Raw genomic sequence first — 25,910 nt, forward strand, 5'->3', positions numbered from 1 at the left:
TTCTTTCCTCTTTAGCTCCCTGCCCAGCACTGCCAGAGGACGACCAGTGTCCATCCTCTTGCTTGTATAGCTTGCTTCTGTCAAACTACACACCTCGCCACCAAGTGCTTTAGCTCCCACTGACCCTCTTTTACAGCCAAGTTAGGCAGGGCACTCTTTAGTCCCTGACTTGCTCCAAGCTGCTCCGACATAAACCCTGATGCTGTTTCCAAGTGACCTGAGGCTGAAATTTGAGTTTCCAGCGACACCAGTGTTGCTTGGGGCTTCAAATTGAGATTTTGCTTTGAATAATTCTCTGTAAACTCTTCAAAGCATACGTCTCAGGAAAACTCTAGGTGAAATAAAATACCCCATTTACTATTTGATGTGCCCCACCATCTAACTTTCTCAGCAAAACAGAACTGTTTATTAGGCCTTTCCTCATAAATAATCATTTACTAAGCTGCACCTCCTTGAATGAGATCTCCTTGACCTCACTCTGCTGAGTGAGGCTGTCTAGAGCCAATGCTAAAGTGCAGCTTAACCTTTATAGTAGATTTAATGAAATCAAATGGGTGGGATTTAGTGCTCAGGTTCCTGCTATCCACTAGATTAATTAAGAAAATGTATTGCTTTTCTGCACTGCCAACCTCTCATCTAGCGTGGGTTTTGTTAACACTATAGGAGCAAGGGGAAACATTGGCTGCACTGTAAGAAGGATCATTTAGAAAATTAGCATCTTGATAACTCTCACTCTTGTAACCATTGTTCTTCCCTCTCTTTTATCATTGTATTTGATAAAAATTCCAACTTTCTGCATGTCTGTAAAGCAATCTCTACACACACAGCACTCATATTAAAAAAATAGTAGCAGCAATGATAGTTCCACGGCATTTCCCTTGGATAAGTCCATATGGAGGAATAAACATTCTAAAACATTTTTTTGGTAAAACAGTTGAGTTAAATACATTTATCTCGAATTAATGTGTTAGTTTTCTGTAAAACAACCTCTGTGTTACTATTAGATTTCTAGGACTGAACTCTTCTTGCAGGCTGAGGCTTCACAGGCCGTTGAGCCAGTTCAACAGTTCGATGATGCCCAAAGGAAATACCTATATTGTACTAGACTTCATCACTGTTCCAGCCCCTGCCCTAACCTTCCCAGAAAAAGAAGGAAAAATGAAAATCAGGTTGATTTTTAACTAGCTGGATGTTTTTCATGGTAATAATTTTCAGAGTTCTTTACAGATACATTATGCAGGGAAACAGGCACCAGTGGTATAAAGGCCTGACCGTTGATCAGCAGATCTGTAACTTGTAGGTAGGACACCATGCAGAGTGATTACTTGGTGAGGGCACAACCGAGGAGACAGACAGTACACTTCTTTTCCTGGTACTGCCCTGAACACTATCAGTGTCATAAAACCACAGTGTTTCTGTTGTCCTTGATGCCACTGCATCGTGTTTGTTCTACAGAACAACGGAGAGATAAACCCTGCACATAGCACTTGAACTATTTTGATTGTTCACCTGAGAAGTATGTCCGGAAGTACTTTGGGACAAAAATCCTAATTAAACATGTCTGGTGGTTCATGTGCCTTTGGGGTGCTACCTCAGCCTCAAGATGTTGGGCCATTAGGATCTAGGAGGATGTTGTGCAGCTAGAATCTGATCATACATTGGCTCTTAGGTGACAAATCCTGAGGGGGCTAATAATGAGATTGCTCTGTCTTGGGGATATTCATTAACAAGATCATCATCTGTAATGAGATTATCCTGTCACCAGATAAAGTCATGCTCAGTTCATGCTGTGATGAGAAAGTCCTCAAAAGTAATTAACTATGGAGGGGTAACTGTGGTGTGACAGAAGCATGAACAAAGCCCTGTGTTCAGACAATGCCCTGTGTTTTTCATGGCCTACAATGCTCAGTTTTAAGAAGGGACCAGTGGAAGCCATTCTCCAAAGGCTGTGGAGTAACCCTGGTCATGTAATTTTAAGCAATTGCTCAGATTACTTTTCAGAAAGAAATGCCTGTAACTAGTATACAACAGTAATCACTCATTAACTATCTTTGATTTGACTTCATATGTTGGATGTCAGAGGGAACAAGACAGAAGACATAAATATTAAGAGACATAGTGATTATCACAATTATTGTATGAAGTAATACACAATTACATCACAGGAGTTCCTCACTGTTGATCTCTAGAGCTCTAACATTCACATAATGTAGCCAAAGAATAACAAGAAAAAGTACTTTTCTTATTTCCTAGGGAATAGGGAAGTCAGGAGGAATAAGCTTCCATATGGTTTAACTTAAGATCACCATATCATGTTCAGGTTTTCCCTTTAAATTTTCATCAGACACTCTTGGCTACATAAAAACTTCCCCAACAGTTTCCCAAGCTTCTTCTAAGACTGAGCAAAGGTGTTCCCATAGCATCTGCTACTAGACTCTCATGAAACACGATGGAATGGAAAACAGTGTTTCTTTAATTCTTGTCAAGCCTCAGAATCTGATTAGGCTTGAAACAAGAGGACAGATATTTGATTCATAGATTGAAATCATTTTACTTGCTATGTAGCTAAGTATCTTCCACACCTATGTTTCATGTGTGGCTTTCATAACATGTTTTAATGATTGCCAAATGGACAAAATAGGAATAAGACAATGACAAACAATCTGCAGCTTTTATGAATAATTACAGTACAACTCATTCATTTAATCAGTCTGGCAAAAAAAAAAATCCACAAAAGTGTAACTTCACGGTCAGGGACTATTTCTTAGTTTCTATAGAAAAAAAAACCATTATGTCAAGGCTTCCAAAATATTTGTTAATGAGTTTTGGATGACATAAATCTTTTAGTGCAAGATTTAATTGAAATCTCTAATTACTATGATTTAAGAGGTTTCCTGCACCTTGCTTTGGAATATCTGGTGCTGGATATAATAACAGACACCATAATAAACTAAGTAGCCCCATGATTTCTTTATCTTCTGCACTGATCATTCCAATTACACGCAAAAATGATTATCTGTGGCTTTTCTTTCTTCTGACTAGAATAGTCTGCTTAATTTTTTTTTAATTCTATCTTGTTTATGTAACAAATCTTGGATGAAATTTGAAGAACAGCCCCCAAAATTGTTGCATCTGCTGTATATCTGTGTAAATTTCTGTCCTATGGTCCTTATATGTCTGTGGCTTTCAAGCCTCTCCAAAGTTGTGTTTTGATAATCTGAAGATCTCTGCACAATGCAAACCTAATGCTCCACAATATTTTCAAGTTTACCATCTTTCTAAGGATTGTATTTCTATTTTTAACAAGTAAAAGATATCTGGCTTTTTTCCTGGGACTTAGGTAATTCTAAATCTACTCTGCTTTTTTTTTCTGGGAAATAAGTTGTTCTGATGCAGCCAAATCTATCTTGTCTCTATCTTGTCTCTTCTGTAAACTATCCAGCCACATTTTTCTTGGAGAAAGAAAGTCAGAAAGCCAGTAAACCAAATAGCAGCATTTTGATCAAAACCTGGATATGGGCAATAATTTAAAAAAGTTTATTTACTTATAGCACTTTTGTGGGACAGATATTTAAGCCAATTATTTCACTAAGACTTCAATTGTTTCAACCGCTGACTGTTAGGGAAAAAAAACCTAGCTAAATTATTTTACCTAGGATGGCTTGATTAAAGTTTGTTTACTTTTTTTGGACAGCCTCCATGTGATTTATGAAAGGTTACAATAAATTATTTCTTTATGGGGTCCTTGTTGAGGGAGAAAGGTGAAGAGTGAAGGCAGGATCAGTGGAAGATGTAGTGAAACCCACATTAAGCTTTTAAGGGGAAACTAGAAAGGAAGAGGAAGACCTCAACAGCTCCAGGAATTATTATTATATGTGACTCATTAAAACTGTAAAGTCTGTTACTAGGTTGCTTAAAATATTGGTAATAGTACAAGCTAATGAAACTATTCAGTAGTAAGTTTCATGTCTGCTTTGAGAGAAATCTGCATAAAACCCTCAAAACTATTACAGCAATTTTGACATAATGAGGAAGGGAATTCTCTCAATATCTTGGAAATCTAATTAGTCCCATGCAAACAAGTACCTAAACCCTTAGGAGCACCTCTAGACTTGTTCTGACTGTCACTGATAAGCATCACAAATTATTTACAAATAAAAATAGAACTTTCTGTCTTCTCTGAAATTCTCTGTTTTTTTCTGTTGCTCTCTGACAAAAGCACAATTTTTGGCCTGTCTGAAGATCAAAACCTATATCCTCAGAAAGCGAAAATACAAGAAGCTGCTGTTAAGACCCCATTCTGCATGTTTATTTTGTCTTCCTCTCCACCAGAAGCCATCTGGATGTTGCTTTGAAATAGATGGATTATGGATAAAGTTATCAGAAGGGATCAGTGTGATTAGAAAGACATTAATCCTGTCAAGAAGTAATGGTCAAGTATTAACCACCAACAGTTGTTCCTAGAATCATGTTTGTTTTCATTCATCCTGTACCCTCCCTCGCATTCTCATTTTGTAATTGCATGCTGTAGAAAAGACCTTCCTAAGCAAGTTCTCCCAGTGATGCTGGGAAGCTCCTCTAACAGCTACATTAGAGATGATTATATTACAGTTGAGCATCATGAAAGTGAAGTGCTGGCTTCACTAATGCTGCTTGATCATGTAGGCAGGCTGTCGCTTACCTTTTTGTCAAGGTCAGTGCCTTCAAGTTTCAACATGGTAATAATCTCCATTTCCGCAGCACTAGCCATTTAATCATCTTAAAATGCTTTACTAATATAACCTAGTATCATACAGGAAGGCAGTATCTCCATTTTACAGACAAGGAAACAGAGAAATTAAGGCACTTTATTTAAAGACAAGCAATTTACAGTCTAGAAAGATATGCCTGGAGTGATCTCTGTATTGCAGTGGACCATTAGACTTTTGCTCATCTGTGCCCAGCTATCTCTGCTTTCATGACAGGCTGAGTCACTTCCATGGAAGTACCATTTATGGAGGAACAGTTTGCAACAAAGAAAATAAGATTCTACAGTAATGAGAGAAAGAGATAAGAAACTTTCTCTGGCTCTTTCTGTAGTTTAATGCTTGATTTTGCTCTTAGTCTCTAGTGTAGTTAAAACTATTTCAGCAGTGAGAAAGAGGGATCAGAATGACTTTTTCTTTCCAGGATATTCTTTTGTTCTTCTGACATGACAGAATACCTACAGAGCAAGACACTGCCATGCCCGCAATAGAGAAGCCTGCTGCTCTTACCACATGCCAGAGTGACACTGGTACTGGTGAGAGTCCCTGTCTCTGCTTCACCCTACACGGTCTGCCCTTACTTACAGCAATATGTTATAGTTTCATTTTTTCATCTCCAGATGTCATACCACACTGCACAGGAAAAAATGCCTCCTGCCCATACCTGAGCAAACAGCTAGTTAGCTCATCTCTTGGTCTGTACCTCTATACATACTACAGAAAATCAAGTGGCATCTTGGCTGGAAGCTGGTGCCACCCATCCACCCTCCAGTCCCATCCACCCACTTCTAAGTGATGCCAGGACCTCTTATGTGGCATGACACCATTTGTCAAAGTAGAGAGGAAGATAAAATCCTGCAATAATGCATGCTTACACCCCGAACTAAGCTAGAACTGGTATGTGTCTGCATTTGTAGAAGGGTGGCCCATTTGTATAGATGAACACTCTTTCCATGTATTTTTGTGTATGACAGCTAGGTTTTCTGTGAATTTTACTCAGGCTCCAATAGTTCTGCAGACTACTGGTGTACTAACAGGCTTCTGCTGATCTGAACACAACTAGTCAACTATCATGATCACTTGCACTCAGTGGAATGATCCCAAATGCCATGTATTATTAAACGTTTCATAGTATTACAATGTGATTTTCAAAGGAGACAAGAAGTCTAGAATCCTCCTGAAGATCCATGGGGCTACTAAGGTTTACCTCCTTCGACAATAATAGGATTTTTTAAGTTTAGATATCTTGATATAAATGAAATAGCGTCTATGCTCAAAAAACTTCAAATACAAACAGTGGTAGCTGTTTTAAAAATAGGACTGTTGTAGCAGTTTCTGTATGGTTAGATTATCAGCCACAAATAGTGGCTCAATGTCACTTTTCAGAGACCCTCAGTATATAGCCATTTTACTGAACACAGTGGAAGCCCAAAGGTGGAAAATCTGGCTCTTGATCTTCAAACAATGAACAATATGTTAGGAGATCTCGCTGTCAGCAATACACTGTTTGCAGTGATTGTGTTTAATTTTACAGCTAGGCTGCTAGAACAGAAACTGAAATCTGCAAAAGAAACCAAACCTACATTTCTAGTACATCACCACATGCAGACTTTTGAGATTGTTTTTTTTTAATAATGCTTTATAAAATAGTAAGAGTTTTAATTTTTACCCAAAATGTTGAGATCTTTTCCTTCTTATCTAGCACTTGTAACTGTTAATGATAAACTGACATATATAGCAAAACTCTGGCCAGGAGTTCACATCATGCATTGTATTTCCCTAGTGTGCAATAGGAAATCTGTTTTTATGGACTAATGTAAACAAGGCAGGACTTTGTACAGCACACAGTGAAGATCAACGTCCAACAGATGTTCCGTCACTTCTTCCTCCCAAACAGCCCAATATGAGAGGCTACTGTGACACATCTACAAATGCTGGAAGGGATGGCCAGCAACCTTTGATCACTGACTGGTAAAGGAGATCTGAGACACTGTAGTATAGCTCAGAGAGAATCCAGGCTAGCTTGTTGACTTTAGCTGTTCTGATTTAAAAAAAAAAACACCAAACAACCAAACAAAAAAAAGTATTTCCTAAATTCAAAGGTCAGGATGCAAACGAAAACAAATTATCTATTAAATACGGATGTGCAGCTTCACATGTGTGGAAAGAGCCAAGAATGTTAATAATACTTGACTTTCTGTTCTGTCAGTTCTTTCAAGTGTTTTTAGATTAAGACAAGGGCAAAAGGATTTGAAACACAAATTTGGATTACAAAGAAATGTCAGATTTATTCAACTGTTTATGGCTCATATATGTTTCTGTCCTAAGGAAGCAGAGGGAGTTCAGCCAGCCCCTCAAGCTTCACATGTCATTACTGTTTCTTTGGTGAGACACTAAGTACTTTAGAGCTCTTAGACGATGACAGAAAAATTCTGTCAGGTCACAAACTGCTCATACCCCATTTGTAATTACTTCAGTGCTTTCCACACCCATTCACTTTGTGGCCATAGATTTCTATTGCACATTGCGAGATCACTGCTGACACTGTGTAAATAATTTGTGCCGAGTTGGTCCAATTTTGTCGTTACAACGTGCATAACTCTGCAACATGCAGCTTTTCACTGAAACAGTTCAGACCTCTAGGTTGCACAAGCAAAAGAAAACACTAGAAAAGAGTATGGGATATGACCATTAGACTCCATACTCCTAAACACAGCTAAGAACATTGATAAAGTTATGGATGATAATGTAGTGAAACTCTGAAGATGTCTGAAGAATGGAGGTGGGATTCTTAATAAGGTTTCCTAAGAAGCTAGAATGGATTTTTCCTCTACAAGCTCAAGCAATCTCAAAGCACCCTTTGGAGAACTTTTGGGGTAATTTGACATCAGTTCTGCATTATCATAGCAATATGGATATTTTAAAGTAGTATAATGGTGTTGAGTTCTTCTTACCCTTGGGTAATCCTTCCCTTTCAGTTTCATGCAAGTACAGTTTTGCTTTTCACTCTGAAAGTAAATATATTTATCCCCTCTAGTCATCTCCTACCTCTAGACTGACTTTCTCCACAATAAAGACTAGATCGCATATTCTAGGAAAGGTCTAACAGCTTGTTCTCACTGGGGTGAAATGTATTTTTATTACTATTTACATTACAGTGATACACAAGACAGGTAGTTCATTTCACACTTTGTTATCATCAGGTACCCTGCAGATTTTCCCATACTAACCCCTCCTCTGCTGGGGAAGATCTGTTCCCGAGTGCCAGTATTTTTCTACTGGCAAAGTAACACAAGTGAAATAAAGGGAAAAGTCCAGAGTCTAATAATGTGAAGAAAAAGGCCCATGTTTCTGAGAGCAACTGAATTCTATAGGAAAATACAGCTGCTTTGGTACATTATAAAACATTGTTCTGAGCAGGCTCCTCAGAGAGCCATAGGCAGCTGCTCCTCAACACCTCTCTAGACAATACAGTACATAAATTTGATTGCACTTGATCATGCCCCAGTTTGGCAGCTCCACAAGCACAAGAACAGAGCGATTGGTATTTAGGAAAGAATGACAAGAGGGAATAGTTTAACTCATACATAGCAGAAAAGACCAAGCCAAAACTGACCAGAAGCTTATGTTATCTTTCCTTTCCCATTCAGTCTTCAGTTAAATTATGTGAATTTGTCAAGACACAATAGAAAGTATCTCTCAGTACCAGGAATGGGTTAGAAGAAATAGTACTGCACATGTTGTCATTCACATAAAACCAGTATTATTGAATGAGTTAATTTTGGCTGTCCTCTTGGTTTAAATGTAATGACAAGTAAGAAAAAACTTAGATTTCACATCCTTTTAAAGATCTGGTTTTTCCTTATGAATAGACATTATATTGACCATACAAGGCACTGATTTATAATCATGGTAGAAGATTTAGATTGCAAATTTCAGTACTGGCCTCTGAGTGTTTAGGTCAAATTTTTCATCCCTAGCAAATGGTAAGCTTAAGTAGTCAACCAGACAAATAATCTCCAGTCTGTGGTCTATTACAAGTTTCAACTACAGCTGACAGCAAGCAAAATGGTGCACGACACAATTTACCCAAGTTAATGGTCTGTCTCACAGCAGGTTTTTAACCAGTCCCCAAACTCCCAAAGAATATACTGTTGCTGTGAAGTTATTTAGGGTATGTCTACACAGACAACTGCAGACAGACATAAACTCACTCTGCCTTCGCTCTGAGCTGCCAAGACTGGTCCGGAAGCCATATAGCCACATTAGTCTCTTGCATATGAGCTTGGGCGCAAAGCCATGCTAATGCGGCTATACGGCTTCCGGCATGGATCTGGCACCGGTCTACCCAGTTGGGCTTGTGGGCTAAGTGAGTTCACATCTGCTTGCACCCAGAGCATCTCCACATCCCCTTGTACAGCTTATACAGTTGTCAACTCTTCAAATGTAATTAATGAGTCCTGAGGGGCAAAATCTGGTGTGGCACAGTACAGCTGAACAACGACCGAATTCCATTAGCACAGAATGAGCAGCATTTTTCATCAGTGGGATGTTAAAACACCAACACGTTCCCCAAAACCAGAGAGCTGTGAAATGCTATGGGGAAAAGGGTACCATAATGGAGTAGTTTCTAATTAAATACTAGGCTGTAACAGCATGAGTAAGAACAACCCACTCAGGAATCCAAGCAGAAGGATAAGGGATTACCAGAATTGACGGCATTATGGACAGGAATCCCCTTAAAGAAAGACAGTTCTATATTTAGCATATCGTATTTAATTCAGCAACAAAACCCCAACAGTAACAAATATTTATTTCTACCTCCAAACGAGCCTTCAAATAAATATAAATTTTTATTAACAAATGCTTGTTTGAATCAGGCACAACTCAGAGGAACAAGCTTTATAATTTTAAAAAATACAGGCCAAACTAGTTATTTAGCTTTGACTATAAAGGGAACAATCTTTCTTTAACAGATTCTGCACATGTAGAAGGATCAAATCTCTGCTACTCATTATTTCTTAAATATCTAGAAAATGGTCAGTGGTAAATAAATACAAAATGTAATAATTATTCTAAGCTTAAACTAAACAAGCTGCTTTTTCTAAAGGGAATACTCATTGGGGTAACAAGCCTGTCATGACAGCTGAACAGTTCGGTTCTGCCCTGACAATTCTTTCCCACAAGCAGTCTCACTGCTTACTGCTAATCATAGTCTTAGAAAACTGGACTCTATATCTATTACTAGATAAAAGCTTAATCATATAAACAAGGAGGGTGTTGAAATAATGGATGCAATTTTCTGTTACATATATAGGTAGACATCTAAGACAAAGAGAACTCAATAGGTTCGGCTGGTGTAAACCCATGTAACTCTGGCTGTAGCCTGCTTTTCTGAAGAAGCAAGGCTTATGCAATCAAACCTTGTGTGTGTGAGAGCCCTTACTAATAACATTTCGATTAATTTTTCTCTCAAATTACACAGAGGGATGGAAGACTCCAAAAGAGGGAATTAAGCTCCTGTAAGGTCTGTGAAACTATATGGCTGAATACAGGAAAGAAATAATCTGTGTGCTTCTAGTATTATCTAAAAAAGAACCAGGGGCTGCAATTCCTGCCTATTCCAACCTGCCTTACAGATCTGCAGCACACACATTTTGCAATTAGTCTTCGAAGACGCAGGAGGTTGGGTGCACATGGTGGTTCTGCCTGCCCAGAACTCTGGAGCGCGCTGGGAGCCAAACCACTGGTACCTCTGCATTTTCAAGAGCAAGGGAGAGCTGAGTTTCCTTTCTGGGGTACACACCACAGTGAAAGCTCTCTGCCTACTGGAAGGAATCCATGCCAAAAAGAAGCATGATAAATGCCTTAGCAGTGGTAAATTTTTCAATCAGAGTTTGCAGCTTCTTTAAAACCTCAGTCACAGCAAGATACAAAGTTGTAACAGATCAGGTTTCAGTAACAGCCTCCCCAAAAAACTCAAGTCAATGCAGTTGCTCTTACTGTAAATCAAGTTTCTGGCCCACTGGAAGTTGACCAGTACAAAACTAGTAACCTGAGATGAAGATGATGGAGCAGGGAACAGGCACAAGGATAAGGATGCTCTGAAAGGAGTTATGGCACAATACCTGCCAGTGTGGCTGTCCCGTGCTTGAGCCAGCACCCTTGCCTTGCACTGCTGACACTGGCAGGATTTGGTCAGAGGGTTTATATTATCTTTAGCAAACGTGAGAAGATATTAACGGGAAACGTGAGGGTTTGTTCCTCTCCCAGTTTTTTGCTTTGTGCAGAGCACAAAGACATTGACATCACATTTGATTATTTCAAGCATTTAAGAAGCTAAAGTGATGCACAGGTATCTCCGCCAATCAACTTGTCCTGAAAGCACTACCTGAGGTGAAGGATACATGTGTGTATATGTAAGTTTATAATTAACCATAGTGAAAGACAGTAGAGATTTTATTATTATGGGTAGGCAGCACTATTAGCAAACGCCTCAGATGAAGGACCTCTTAGTACACAGGTCCTCCCTGTCCGGAGTGACAGAGCACCCGTAACAACTCATAGTTCCTCAGGCTTCTAGAGAGCGCCACCTCCTGGCCACAGGGTGTAACACAGACTGAGCCTCCACACATGCCGGGAAATGCATCAGATGAGGAAGGAAGGACGGTTTAACTTGAGAACCTTGGGCCCGCTCATCAGCAGATGTCTGTCTGAAGACCTGGATCCAGTTTTTTAAATATATCAGAGGACACAGGGCGGGATGCACTGAGATTCACCTCTGTCACTGCCACTCATGCGTGTGCCTGTTTGAAAACCTGAGATGTCCGTTGAAACCTTTTGCATATAAGGGAGAAACGATATTATTTACATTGCAGTTATCAAATGAGGATCAAGGTCTCTGTCCCAAAGAGAATCTGGGAACATCAGATCTCCTGCAGTCAACCTTCCAGTCTCGTTTAGGACATCCCCTCATCCAACTGCACTAAAAGCTCAGGCAGAGTCTAAGTGTGTAACTATGAATTCAGATTTGGCTCCTGTTCTCTCTGAGCTGTTTTAATATTCCCATTCCCAGGTTTAAAAACAGTATTCTCTGTTTATACATACAATAAGCACTGTTCATCTGGTAACTACAGGGTCTAAAATGTGATCTTTTAATGCTCCACTACTGAGTATTCCTAGGACAGACACAAACTGTCAGACTATCTGTTATAACGTTTTTCTTTATGCTGCTAATAGAAGTGGCATCCTTAGCTATGTGGATACCTGTTCTCATCACTGAGAAGAGCAAACTCAACACACGAGACACAGTGGATGCAGGGCTAAATCTCAGGCAGAGCATGGAGGCAATAAATACATACTTATTTTAGAGTCATGATATGATTCTATGAAGCTTGTTTATGTAACCAGATAACAGAAATAATATCAACCCGCATCCTTAATGAAGGTCCATGTCACAACAAAACCAAAAGCTCATGCAGGGCTCAAACTGGCAGGCTAGTGGTTGGTGGCTGCTTTTTCAAGAGTTTTCTGTCTGTGGGAAAACAAAATGGAAGACCACAGGTGATAGCAGACATCAGAAACAGGCACAGGAGCTCTGGGACACAGCACTTCCAGGTGCTGTGACAGAGCTGGGTAAAACAAGGAACTGTATATTGATGAAACAGTCTCCTGTTGTTCGACTGATTTCTTCTGCATTCAAGGAACTTTTAAAATAAACACCATCAGAGATACCTGACTATATCATCAGTTTCTCACTCCTACCGGATACAATCTGCCAAGTTCCTGTTTTAACTCTCTAACCATCAGGTCAGAAGAGGGATAGTACAAATTTTCAGCCATTTCTGTTTAAGGCTGGATTTGTGCTAGTGGCCTATAAGTGCAAGATTTTCTAGTCTTTTATCAGGTTTCTGAGCCACACACTTGCCACCTTTTACTTCTGCTACAACACTTCAAGATAAACTCAACTTGGAGACATGGTATTTTGCACTGAGTGCCACTTCTAACCTTCCTTTCTCACCTTTCCTTTTCATCAGAAGTAATTTTTTTACTTGTTAGTTCAAGGAAAAACTTGCATTAATTTCAACTAGGAGAGTAAGATTTGGAGCTCTTTTTATGGTGCCGTACCCCTAGCTTTTGTAACAAAAACAGAGAGTAATTTAAAAGATAATTTAAATGTCATCACTCCTGCAGGATAGGTTGAGAATATCCCCAATCCACAAAGAAATTTAGTTTAAATGAGCATGCAGATTGCCATAAATACAGAGCACTGCTTTACTGATTTTGTGAAATACTGTGCTGCTTGCAAAAAAACCAAAAAGTACTGTACAAGAATGTAATTACATCTGGAGTATGTTTTGCTTGCAAAAACCTGAAATTTCAGTATGCAATAGCAAGTGATGGTTAAGTTTGTTATAATGGGAGATAGACTCCTACTGTCTTGCAAGGAGAGTTAATTCCTTTGAAGATCTGTATAGTTTCTTCTGTTTCTTCCTCAGAGAATGGAGCCCATCGGTTCTAACAGTGCAGCTCAGAGATTCACTCCTGACTCATCTGTAGGTAACCTAGAGCAATCACACGCTGTGTCAGAGCAGCTCCTCCCTACTGTGCTGTTGCTCCTCCTGACATCTCTAAAAAACACAAGATCTAAAGACCTAGACATTTTGGGGAAGGGCATGTGACTCTGCTCCAATGCATTTCTGTCCTCCTCACTACGTCACTTCCTCATGTGAGATTCTTGTTTTCTTTGGAAAACTCTCCTTCCACCTCTCAAAAAAATCTCTTAAAATGTTTTGTCTTAATGTTCTCTAGCTGCATGGGTCAGAACCAAGTACGAGTCTATGGTCATATGGCAGTTTCAGGCACAAAGACCATGACTCAGCTTCATGCTATGAAAAACCATGAGAAGGTAGATGATTTGAAAATAAAATTAGTGCTGGGTTGTGTTAATTTTCAGCAACTCTCAGCAATCCGAGGTCTAGAAACTTTTTTTTTTCTTAAAGTGGAAGATGAGGTTTTGGTGTATATATAAGGTTCCAGAAAATGAGGTTTTGGTGTATGTATTAGGTTCCTTTTCCTTCAAGGAAAGGCACCAAATACTGCAAGAATTTTTTCTCAGGCCTAGTAAGGTAAAGTTAGCTTTGCTACTCTCCATCTCTCCTTATAAATTCTCTCAGCATCGGGCCCATGAGACAGCTTTTGGCCATCCAACTGGTGGTTGTTTGTGGCTTTAGTCAGTTGGAAGGCAGTCAAACTTAGAGAAAAACCTATCCTATGTTATGCCCACTCATTGCAAAGGCAGCTACCATGCACCACCTGTCAGCACCAGGATCTAGATCATTAATTCTGCTACCAATAAACGGCCACCATTAAAGGTTCTGCCTTTAATGTACTAAGAAACCACTTCCACTTCCAGCTGAAGCCAGGCATATACTATTAGTTCACTGGAGACATGGGGTTTTTTTCAATATTCATCACACTACAGCACATCTCTCAATACTGTAGAGGCCTATAAATTGTGCTTTTTCATCTTATTTGTATAGGGTATTATTTCAATTGTTTAGATTTAAGGTAGGCTTTTTGATAAGGTGGGTTATCTATTCCATATATTTAACTTCTAGTTAGCTTGAAGGAAAAAGTCCTCCCATTTCAAGGAAAGAAGAAAAATTTTAAAAAATAAAATTTGTTTGTAAGCAAATAATACAAATATGAGGTATTGCAGAAACGATCCTATTGATTAAAAATAATCTCCACAGCAGTCAGTAATGCTTCTGGCACTTTTGACATTAGTTCAGTTAAAACTAAAGTAGTGGTGACATGTCTCATTTAGGAAACTTCAAAGTTATTGGAATAATCATTGTCCTCACTTACCTTGAGACAACCAGTGGGAGAATCAGCATTTTCAGCATCCTCATCAGTAACTCACCAGGAAACTGGAAATAACTAATTTCCTAGAAATACATGGAGAGATGCTTATTGTTTTGAGATGAAGACTATCCGTCTTCACGAGTCCTGCTAGAGCTGGGGATCAGATAACATGGGTAAAACCTGCAGCTTTGGTATCCAAAGTGGCAAAGAGAGTAGGCTTTAAAAGATAATTTTAAAATTATTTAGTTACATATCGTGTTTAATTCACCAAACACATTACAGTGCTCGTTGCTTTACAAAGGAAGAGAAAAATGAAATATGCCATCTCTTAGGGACTACCGACAATAGGTTACCCTGAATAATCTCTTTGTTCTGCATTTTGTGTGTTTTCCTAGGTGTGTGTGTGTAGGAAGCTGCTGCTTGGACACAAAAGGTGTTCAGACAGCGGTTAGCGGTAGCAGAACACAGAATTGTTTTGGTTTAGCCACATTTTCTAAGTGCTGTATTTTTTAATTTAGATTTATACTTTGCACTCAAACAATGCATTCAGCAACACATGTCACCCTGTCTACTCTGTCTGACTAACGCAGCAGAAAGAAATTAGTATCTGCAAAGCACTTAGTTGAAGTATGCTGGGGGAGAAATCCCCAAGGGACTTTAACAACATGATCTGCTAATGTTGAGAAATCTCAAATTTAGGAACACAAAATACCATTGGTGTAATATAAACATCCGTACCTCTATACATCCGATGACGAAAAACGTTCCCAGTGTTTTCTTTAGACGTACATGTTCCAAAGCGATGTCAAATCCAATGAATATATTGCACTGCCATTTAGGTGCTGCATTTCATCTAGCTTAAATGCCCACTATTATTATCCATACTTGCAACATTATAATGTGCTTATGCTAGACCTACTCAGTGTCTTAAAGACCAGAGTCCTTTCCAAACATATCGAGAATGTGTGAAAAGACGCAAAGAACAGTGTAGATTAACAACCAGATGAAATTAAACAAATTTAACACACACATATACATGCTTTTTATCTTCAAAGTCCACACTGACGTTCCACAAGTTGCTATGTCTTTTGTTACATAAGTATGGTATTTTCCCGGTAGTGATACGCTGCTGTGCCACACTTACCTGCTGGGAGAGTCGTCTTGTCCTCAGGAAGAATCCAAGAAGACAGCCGATGGTGACCGACAACACCGAGAGAATGAGCAAACCATTTCTTTTACAAACATCCTTGATCCGTGCAAGAATTGCATCAAAAGCCACTGCCATGCTGTCCTCCGTGCCCTTTGGAGAAGAATCAGCATCCCATGGAGAGAGAATTCACTCGCTCCTCTTGTTCGGGTGGACAGATCTAGCTCTGTATAAATCAGATCAAAGCACTTCCAGTTCTGCTTAGCTGACCTGCAAGGTCACCCCTCTGCCAATAGCCACCAAGCAAGCAGCTGGCATTATTGTTCCAAATTAATACCAACAATCCTATTATCAACTACATCATTAAGAGCCTGGAAGAAGATTAGGGAGCTCTGGAAAATTAGAACAGAATGCAGTAGTATTTCTAAAACAAGACAGGTTCAAAACAAAGTGACACTCCTGGGATAAAGACGTTGTTTGACTGTGTTCCTCGGTCTCCCCAGTTGGGGTCTGGACATCCAAACCTAGAAAGGGAATGGTGCAAGTCATGCATTCAAATGGGTAAAAGTAATGTTACTGCAGTCTTTCTAAAGGGCAGAGCAGGTAACGTTTTGAACTGGACTATCACAGCAGGGCAAGCTAGGTGAAACTGAACTTCATTAATTGAAGCAGGCTTGGGTTTTTTGTTTTCATGGCAAAAAAAGGCTGAATGACTAGCAGAAGAGACATGCATCCAAGATAAAATAGCTCTGTGCTCAAACACACAAGGACACCTTCTGGAATTTGACATTTATTATCTTGGAAGCGAAACAATTTCACTTTTCTTCCAACCACTATGTTGATTAGAGTAGGGCCAATTTACTTTCAGAGGATTATCAGACTAAGCCATAGGGATTGCTTTCCTTTCCTTTGCTGTGTCCGCATTCAATCCCAACGCTGATTTTTATGCAAGCGAGGATCTGGTAAAAATACACCACGAGAACTGTTCATCATGCCACGCTTTCTTACTAAAACATTTCTGTAGTTTCTGGGTTATTCTAAGATTATTCAGTGCTTTTATGGAAAATATCCCATACAGCATAACAAAACTGTGTTTACAATATCATATTTTATACTGTAATACAGTACTTGCTGTTACATGCTCACAGATGAGTAAAAAAGCTCATGAGAGATTAAACTGTTCTCTTTGGAGGCAGGATCTGAACACTGTATGGTCAGGAAGACATATGGACAGACACCAAAACATGAAAAAATAATAAAATAAATAATGTGGAGTCTATATGCTGAACATGAGCGCTGCCAAACCAAGAGGATCACAGAAAAATTCATTAATGTGCCTGTAAAAGAGGGCTGAACCGTTGAACCGTCCCACTCCGGACATTTTTTAATATCCAGATACCTTTGCCACCTCGACAGCATGTATCGAATACACTTTCCAAATGAAATAATAATTAAAAAACGCTTCATGAAATCACACCGGCTTCCACGCTAGCTGCTGCTAGAGGAGTTGCGACCCTCGGCTTTGCAGCTGGGACTTCCCACCCCGGAGAGGCCCGTGCAGGGCAGCGCCGCCGCCGCCGCCCGAGCCCCTCCCGGGCAGCAGCGGGCTCGGGGGCGCCTCTCTGGCCCTCGGGGCCTGGCCGCCCCCGCCCGCCCCTTCCCCAGGCGGGTTCCAGGGAGCAAACCCCAATTCCGCCGGTGCGGACACGCTGCGAGGTGCCGAGCTGCCGCCTCCGCCCCGGGGAGGTGGGGGGGGAGCGCAGCCGCTTAGCGGCAATACCGGACAGCCGGCGGGGGCGGCTGCCCTCTCCGGCCCCGGAACGGCAGTGAGGGGAGCGGCGCGGGCGGTGCCTCGCGGCCTCTGACGTGGCCATCATGGCGGGGCGGCGGCAGCAGCTGCTGCTGTGGGGGGCGGCGGCGCGTTGGCGGCGGGGCTACAGCAGCGCGGGCGCTGCCGAGTACCTGCACCGCAGCATCGTGCCCACCATGCACTACCAGAAGAGCCTGCCCAGGTACGGCGGGCCCAGCGGGCCCCTGCCCCGCTCTCCGGTGCGCCCGCCGGGGCCGCCCGGCCCGCGGCCTCCTGAGGCGCCGCCGGGCGGGGACCGGGGCAAGGCCTGGAGTGAGCGTCCTCCGGGGAGTGAGCGCCACTGCCGGCCCCGGGGGGCCGCCGAGGGCAGCCGGCGGGCCGGGCTCCGGGGGGACGCGGGCAAAGGGCGGCGGCGGCGGCTCTGAGGTGTCCGCTGTGAGGAGAGGGGAGAGAACATGTGTGTCGCCCCGTTTCTGTGTAGCCATGCGCAGAGTGTGCTGCTCGCTCTTGTTCTATGGGCTCTTCCTAAATCACAGGGGAGAGGAATGGTTTTATTTTTTAAAGCATAACTATGCCTATAAACCCCCCTATTGAAACATCTCTTCAGGTTGCAAAGTAACCTTTGTTGGTGCAGCAGGAACATTTATATTAAGAGGACCATTTTAATGTTTAGGCTGAGAGGAAAATGACGAAGATACCGATTAGGAAATTTGCAAGAAAGAGGGGATGTTCAACCCCCAGAAGCAAGGGGAAGTCCCGGTGCAGGGATGGCTAAGGAACTAAACCTTCCTGCTCTATAGCTGCTTCTCCTTGCAACGGTTCCTGTCATTGTATGCCCTGTAAGGTACCAAGACCCTTCACTGCAGTACCTTTGTAACAAGACAGTGAAGTTGGTTTTCTGCCTTGTTTTCGAAGAACCTTATGCTGTGATGATGTATGTCCGTCTATTGCTTTTCTTCTCCTTCCACAAGCAACTTTTGAGCCATTTGGATAATACGGGGTATAAGGCAGGATAGGAAAGGGGAGGCAAAGAGAGACTACTGTATAAGAAACGGTGGCTTCATTAGTACCATTGCTCATAAGGTGCATGTCTCTCTGTTCCCCTTCCTTCAGACTGCCGGTTCCCAAGCTAGAAGATACAATTAGGAGATACCTAAATGCCCAGAAGCCACTTTTAAATGATGACCAATTCAGGTATGGACAGATGATATGCATATTGTGATATCATGTGCTGCTTCAAAGCCAGACGTTACATACAGAAAATACGGCTTGTGATGGCATTTTGATTCTTTTATTTATTGCTGTAGGAAGACTGAAGAACTTGCTCATCACTTTGAAAAGGGAATTGGAAGAGAGCTGCATGAGCAACTGGTTGCTCAAGACAATCAGAACAAGCATACTAGTTATATCACAGGTACGTTGGCCTACTGGATATAGAAGGAGTCTGTAGGCCATCATGCTTGATAACGGGTAGCTCATAATGCTACAAATAAAATAGGCTGAAGCTTAAGTTCTACTCCATAAACTTGGAATAACATTCTGTGAATACTGGCTGTGACTGTATTTGAGCAAATTATGAGTCTGTGGTGGAAGGAAGAATGCCTATCATCTAACTTTCATATACTGGAATTCTGGATAGATGGATATTGAAGAAACAGTATTTTTTCATGAGTTACTGTATTTAAATTTGAATTTACAGGTTTTATCTTTTTTCATTGATGTCTGTTTATGTTTAGGTTAATAGAGGAGCTTAACTGATAACTCCTTTAAGGAAACCAAAGCAATCATTTTCAAATAATTTCAAGTTACTTAGCATGAAAACTGAACTCTGGGTGGTGTGTCAGAGAATATGACTAAGCTTTGGAGGCAGAAGCAGTCAGTGCTCTGGACTTAAAACCCGCTAAAACTACAAAATCATATTCTTTTAAAGAGCAAAAGAAAAGGAGAGACAGAAAGAGGAAAAGGAGACTAAAGAAAAACAAATTAAAAGAGGGAGAATATGCATATAAATTTTTTATTATTCTTATTGTTGTTTCCACTGACTTCCAAATACAAGTGTTTGCTTATGAAAGTACTGGATGGATAGTAACAGAGGTGCAAATATTCAAATACCTACGGAAGCAGAAGTTTGCATGTTGCCCAGAGAATGCAATTCTAGCCTTGCTGTCTGTTGAGACTACCTATAAGAGTGTTAGCTACCACAGTTTCACAAAAGCTGCTGTTCAGTTTGTTATCTTTTACTTTTCATTCACTTTGCATATCTGGGGTTTTAACTGGTGGCTTTATGGTGTTTGTCAACAGTAACCAGCATGCTGCTTTTTGTACGTGAACTGTAGGGTGTTTGCATTCCTTTTTGTTTAGTTGTTATTCTTTTTTAGGCCTCGTAAAAGGCCTGTTCCACTTGAAATTGGTTTCTGAAAATATGTATAGTTGCCTCCACCCTGGACTTTGAAGTCCAAGTTTAAATGGCTACGTGGTGATGACGGATGTGGTTTTAAAACTGTAAATGAAGGCTAGTTACTCAGCTGTGAGGACCTGCAATTAAAATTGTAACTTAGGTCCTTGAGTTACCTGTTGCCCTTTTACAGCCCAGATAGAAGGTTCTACTTGGGACTGATACAAGCTTGGAATAATGATTTTTAATACATAAGCTGCCTTGAGATGAAGTTGGTATGCACTGTCTTCCTTGGTCCACATCCAGTGAGCGTGCAGTACCAGCGCTTACTGAGTTTGATGTTGTTAATGATGATGAAATAGAAGCTACTTAAAAAATTCCTTCTTTGCCTCTGCCCATTGGATTTTCTTTTACTCATAGGCAGGTGTAAAGGTATGACTACTTTTTAGAGCTACGGTTGCTTCCCTTGGTTTTGGCAAGCACAAAACCTTTGGGTCACATTCATGCTTCTTGATATGCTGATAGACTGTCTAAAAGATCTGTAGGTGTCAAAGGTAATTCTGCTTTCCAAAGTCTGTTCTGGGCCTGGAAGAATAACTGTGAGGTCCCTTCTAACCTCATCTTTTTGCCAGCTTCAGAGACTGATGGTGATGCATCTGTGTCAAGAGTTTTGCCTTGTGCTGATCACTTTAGTGGCTAGTAAGAGGAAGGAGGTGGAAATGCAAGACAGCAAATGTAGATGGAGGAATGCTGCCAGGAATGAGGGAAACACTGGGTCAGAAATAAAGGTCGTTCTAAAGAGAAGCTTACCCTCAGTGACATAGAGTTGCAGAAGTTAATAGCTTAAGAGTGGGTACAGGCATGTTCCACTCCAAGTGTGAGGTGTGCACCAAAACATAGTGCTGGGGAGCTGCATTGTATGTTACAGGAGTGATGGTTTATCACTGAGGTGTGTAGAAAACTGGCCCTCGATGCTAATAACGTTGACACCCTTGATATGGACTATTCCAAATACAGTATTTTTACAATTAGCCTTGCTTCATAATTGGAGGTTGGGAGAATCTTTGGGGGAATTATTGCATATGTTTGTCTTGCTTGTGTGCACTTCAGGAGGTGTTTATTCGTGATCACCGCTGGAGACAGTGATCCTCTGGTGTGACTCAATAAGCTGCTTTTAAATTCTGACCTGTTTCTCAACTCTCCCATTTTCAGGTCCCTGGTTTGACATGTACCTAAAAGCACGTGAACCTGTTGTTTTGAATTTTAATGCATTTATGTCTTTTAATCCTGATCCAAAATCTGAATATAATGATCAGCTCATACGAGCTACGAACATGACTGTTTCTGCTGTACGTTTTATGAAGACCTTTAGGGCTGGTTATCTTGAACCAGAGGTTTTTCACCTCAATCCAGAAAAAAGTGACACTCAGATCTTTAAAAAAATTATCCGATTTGTGCCGCCTTCACTTTCTTGGTTTGGTGCCTACATGGTCAATGCATACCCTCTAGATATGTCTCAGTACTTCAGGCTTTTTAATTCTACGCGGCTGCCTAAGCTCAACAGAGATGAACTTTATACAGATGAAACGGCAAAACACTTACTAGTACTGAGAAATGGGAATTTTTATGTATTTGATGTTATTGATAGAGATGGAAATATGCTGAAACCTTCAGAAATACAAGCACACTTGAAATACATCCTCAGTGACAACAGTCCAGCCCCGGCCTTCCCTCTTGGCTACCTCTCCGGTGAAAACAGAGATACGTGGGCATTGCTGAGAAATAATCTACTGGATAATGGCAATGAAGAAGCTCTTAAAAAAGTAGACTCTGCTGTGTTTTGTTTAAGTTTAGATGATTTTCCTGTTAAAGACTTTGTGCACGTGTCCCACACTATGTTGCATGGAGATGGTGCTAATCGCTGGTATGACAAATCCTTTAATCTTATCATAACTAAGGATGGTACTGCAGGAGTTAATTTTGAACATTCCTGGGGAGATGGTGTGGCTGTGCTCAGGTTCCAGAATGAGGTTTTTAAAGATAGCACCAAGGCACCGGCCATCAGCCCCCAGTCCCAGCCTGCTTCGGTAGACTCTTCTAGAGCAGTGCGGAAACTTGACTTTAAGCTGAATGATGCCTTAAAAGCAGGCATTACCAAAGCCAAACAGAAATTTGATGCCAATGTAGAAGCATTGTCTCTGAATCTGATTCAGTTCCATGAAGGGGGCAAGGACCTTCTAAAGCAGAAGAAGGTAAGCCCAGATGCTGTGGCTCAGCTTGCCTTCCAGATGGCTTTCCTTCGACAGTACAATCAGACTGTTGCTACATATGAGTCTTGCAGTACTGCAGCTTTCAGACATGGTCGTACAGAAGCCATACGTCCTGCCTCTGTCCATACAAAGAAATGTTCAGAAGCTTTTGTGAGAGAACTGTCCAAACATAGCACAGAAGAGCTTCAGAAGCTGATAGTGGAGTGCTCAAAATACCATGGCCGTTTGACAAAAGAAGCTGCTATGGGTAAGTAGGAATATATCAAACCCTTTTGCTTTTGCACTAAAACGTCTATTAAGGTTGCTGTAAACATTTACTTCGTAACTAAATAATTTAATTTTGATGGAGGTCTAATGTTAATGTAAACCTGACAAAAACAGTAGCAGAAGGCTGCAGTTTAAAATGCGTTCTCTAAGACTTGTTTCTTGGTGGAGGAGAATGCCTCTGTGCTTCCCGCTTCACTGTTAATGTGTTGAGAATTTTTTGTACTTTAGTTTTTGTCCTTACAGCGTCTGGGCTGTTTGAAGATTTGATAAATACTTTGTGCGTGTTGTACTTCCCAAGGCAACCAAGAACTTTTGCTTTATGTCTGAGGAGTTACTGTATTATCCCTGGAGGGAATAGAGGCTTTAACAGCTTCCAAATCAAATTGATTCTTTGGCTGTGCTACTCCTGGTATTTTTCTAAATGTTTTCTTTCGGATTGTCCGTCCCTGAAGCATAACTTGTATTGTTTCAGTAAAATTGACTGTTGAACGTTACCCCATAGAGTCTCAAATTTGCCTTCTTTTGTTGATGCAAGATTACAAGATCCTCCCCTTCTTTGGATTCATAAATTTTAGGAAAGCCTTTCTCTGTTTTAAACAACTTGGATATGTTCAGAGAAGTAGTTAATCAAAGAATGTGATGTATTATTAAAATTGTCTGTTAACATTGCACTTTTGTTTACTATTGTGATTCCTGGCTGAGGCTAGCAGTAAACCAGCAAGCCCTCATTGCCTAGGATATGCACATTAAAAGGGTGGAATGTCTGGGTTCTGAAAAATAATTCCTGCTAATAAGAAACTAAACCCCAGTTCAATAGACCTCCTCTTTTGTGGCTGAAAAACAATGTGATGACAAAATTAAGTAATTTACTCCTCACAAAAGTTAGTCATCTCTCTAATACTTGGTGGTTGTTTTTTTTTTTTTTTAACAGGTCAGGGATTTGACCGACATCTCTTTGGCTTGCGTTATTTAGCCTTATCCAAAGGTATCGCACTGCCAGATTTGTATCAAGACCAAGCCTATGCTCAGCTTAATCACAACATCATTTCTACAAGCACATTGATGAGCCCAGCTGTGCAGTTAGGAGGGTTTGGCCCAGTGGTGTCTGATGGCCTTGGAGTAGGCTATCAGGTACATGACAATTGGATAGGTTGTAATGTTTCCTCTTACCCAACTAGGAATGGTACAGAATTCCTTCAGTGTGTATACAAGTCACTAGAAGATATCTTTAATGTTTTAAAGGGCAAGAAAATTGGTGATTAGAAATAAAAACATTGGAACACTTTACAGTTGCAGTACAAAATGCAGACTGTATCTAATCGGCATACTTACCAGCGTTGGATGTGGCTGAGACTGCCCAGCTTCATTGGCTTTATTTATCTTCATTGAACTTGAATACTGTTAGATTCGCTATGAAATCTGTATCTATTTTAAAGAAATCAAGTACAGGCTTTGAATGCATGTTTCAGGAGATACGGACATTGACAATGTCAAAATTAAGTAAGAGATCCATCTGTTCCAGCAGATCCACATGTTCTTAAAACACATTATTTAAAATAAAAAGCATTGTTACTGAGTTCTTGAACTCAAAACATGTGTTCTATGAGTGTTCAGGCAGACAACAGCACTGTGATACCACTCTTGAACTGTTTGATTTTTTAAAAAATACATGCAATAATTTATAAATATGAAAGCACGGTTACATTTGCACTCTTGCAGTAAGCTTGCTTACTAACTTGTCACACTTACTTTTCTCTTAAACTTGAATTGACATCCGAACCTATTGTGCCTCAACTGCTTGAAGTCTTTCCACTGTAACAGCTTTTTGAGAAACAAAAAATGAAGTGGGAGGCTTTAAGCAACCTGTAATCACCGTGTTGCTAAATTGACTGGAAAAGACTGTATTATAATAAAGCTATCTATTAATAACCACAAAGTTCTTCTATTGCCATATCAAAATTACACAGTATGGGTAGCTCATGTTTCTTGTAATGGTTGAAAAGAGCATTCTGCAGTGTTGGCTTTCCCCTTCCATACATGAAGTCTGTCCAATAATCTGCTTTTGTTTTGCTACGTAAACCTGTGCTCTTGTGCCTTAAAAATGAAAAATCACTGAACTTTATCTTTTGGGATTCTCTCTTTCCAAACTTCCTCTTACTGTGGAAAAGTAACCTAAACCACAATGTTTTCCTGTTTCCTCCTTGTTCTATCAGCTAGAACTTCTGATGTTATTTATTGTAGCAAATGCCAGAGTCTTAATGCCTATAGCTGCATATTCAATGCATTTGGGCTTGTTGCAGAAATTCTAAAGACTCAGGCTTATCAGAACTCTCTGAAAGATTGCAGGAGAGCTTGAGCATAGACATCAGTAAAACTTGGTGATGCTGTGAATGCGAAATGAAACTGATGCAGACAAGGTCCTTGTGTGGTGTTCACGAGTGGGACTCTGCCAGCTACAGGGTGGGTGATAGCAAAAGGGGAAGGGGCCTTTGTCAGTCAAGAAGCCAAAGGTGCTCTGAGTTGCTGGGATTACAGCACAGATGCCCTTTGCATGAGATACCCCTTTTTGCACAACATTTGTTACGGTATGTATAATTTGAACTCCTCTGACTTTTAAACCCTCGAGTTCCACTTTTTTTCTTCTGGGAAGGTGAGTCTTTCTCTGGAGCTGAATGACACAGTAGTCCTTGCTTCTGCAGCTCTCTGTAAAACTAGTGCAGCTCGCATCTTTCAGCACAGCCCCGTGTCCTGCAATATATTAGCAGAACATAAAGGTATGAGCATGTTGGATGGATGTGCCAGATCCAAACTCTGTGGGTTTCAGAGGCTCAGAAACCTACTTACCTTTACTCTTCCTTTGGATATCTCAGCTTCCAGGTTCTCCGAGTGTCTTTCCTCTTTATCACAGTAAGTGTAAGCAATACCCTACCTTCAAGTATGAACTGCAAGTGCTAGGGAGAGGCACAGTTTAAATATGTAAGCCTGAAGGCCTATAAACTATTCCTAGTCAGGGCTGTTCGCCCTGCAGCCTGTAATGTGCTGGCCTAGTTTTCATCTGAAAAGGCTTATTTTAAAACTTAACATGATTGTTCTTGCTCATTTAAACAAAGAAAGGAAGGTGATCATGTGGAGGATGAAGGAAATAATATATCAGGAAACAATAATTGGACCGTAAGTCTTTGAATGAAATCCACGAAAGATTTTTGGGGGTGGTTTTGCTGTTTGGTTTGTTGGGGTTTTTTTAACATGAGAACAGCTGGCAAGATTGTGAGAGCACCTGCCAAGGAGTCTTTCTTCAACTAGAAATGAGTGAGGTTTACTTAATGGCATACTCAGAAAGATAGCTTGATTTTCAGAAGGTTGTAACAGCTGTGTGTGTCAATACCAGTCAAGCTTAGTTAAGTGTTCT

The 25,910-nt window shown here is 40.6% G+C and overlaps 2 protein-coding genes across 3 annotated transcripts in view; one reads left to right on the forward strand and one right to left on the reverse strand.

The window, feature by feature from the left end:
• The window catches only part of SLC1A7 (solute carrier family 1 member 7), a 59,738-nt gene extending 43,841 nt beyond the window's left edge, over positions 1 to 15,897 (reverse strand). For both annotated transcript variants that reach the window (XM_086462089.1, XM_086462087.1), the window contains exons 1-2: positions 15,757 to 15,897; positions 14,616 to 14,695 (exon numbers count right to left, since the gene is read on the reverse strand). In XM_086462089.1, the coding sequence (XP_086318215.1) occupies positions 14,616 to 14,695; positions 15,757 to 15,897 (221 nt within the window). The remainder of the gene's footprint in view (positions 1 to 14,615; positions 14,696 to 15,756) is intronic.
• A 1,737-nt stretch (positions 15,898 to 17,634) lies between these two features.
• On the forward strand, positions 17,635 to 23,891 carry CPT2 (carnitine palmitoyltransferase 2). Its single transcript, XM_086463018.1, has 5 exons — positions 17,635 to 17,771; positions 18,683 to 18,763; positions 18,877 to 18,983; positions 21,177 to 22,481; positions 23,433 to 23,891. Exons 1-5 carry the CDS (start codon positions 17,635 to 17,637, stop codon positions 23,762 to 23,764), a joined length of 1,962 nt encoding a protein of 653 aa, XP_086319144.1. The 3' UTR covers positions 23,765 to 23,891.
• The last annotated feature ends 2,019 nt before the right edge of the window (positions 23,892 to 25,910 follow it).

Source organism: Leptosomus discolor, chromosome 3 (assembly GCF_034619465.1).
Source record: "Leptosomus discolor isolate bLepDis1 chromosome 3, bLepDis1.hap2, whole genome shotgun sequence".
NCBI lineage: Eukaryota > Metazoa > Chordata > Aves > Leptosomiformes > Leptosomidae > Leptosomus > Leptosomus discolor.

Coding starts and splice junctions, on each gene's coding strand:
- CPT2 (XM_086463018.1), top strand. CDS start 17,635: ATGGCGGGGCGGCGGCAGCAGCTGCTGCTGTGGGGGGCGGCGGCGCGT. Junction 17,772..18,682: donor TACCAGAAGAGCCTGCCCAG/GTACGGCGGGCC, acceptor CCCTTCCTTCAG/ACTGCCGGTTCCCAAGCTAG. Junction 18,984..21,176: donor GCATACTAGTTATATCACAG/GTACGTTGGCCT, acceptor TCCCATTTTCAG/GTCCCTGGTTTGACATGTAC.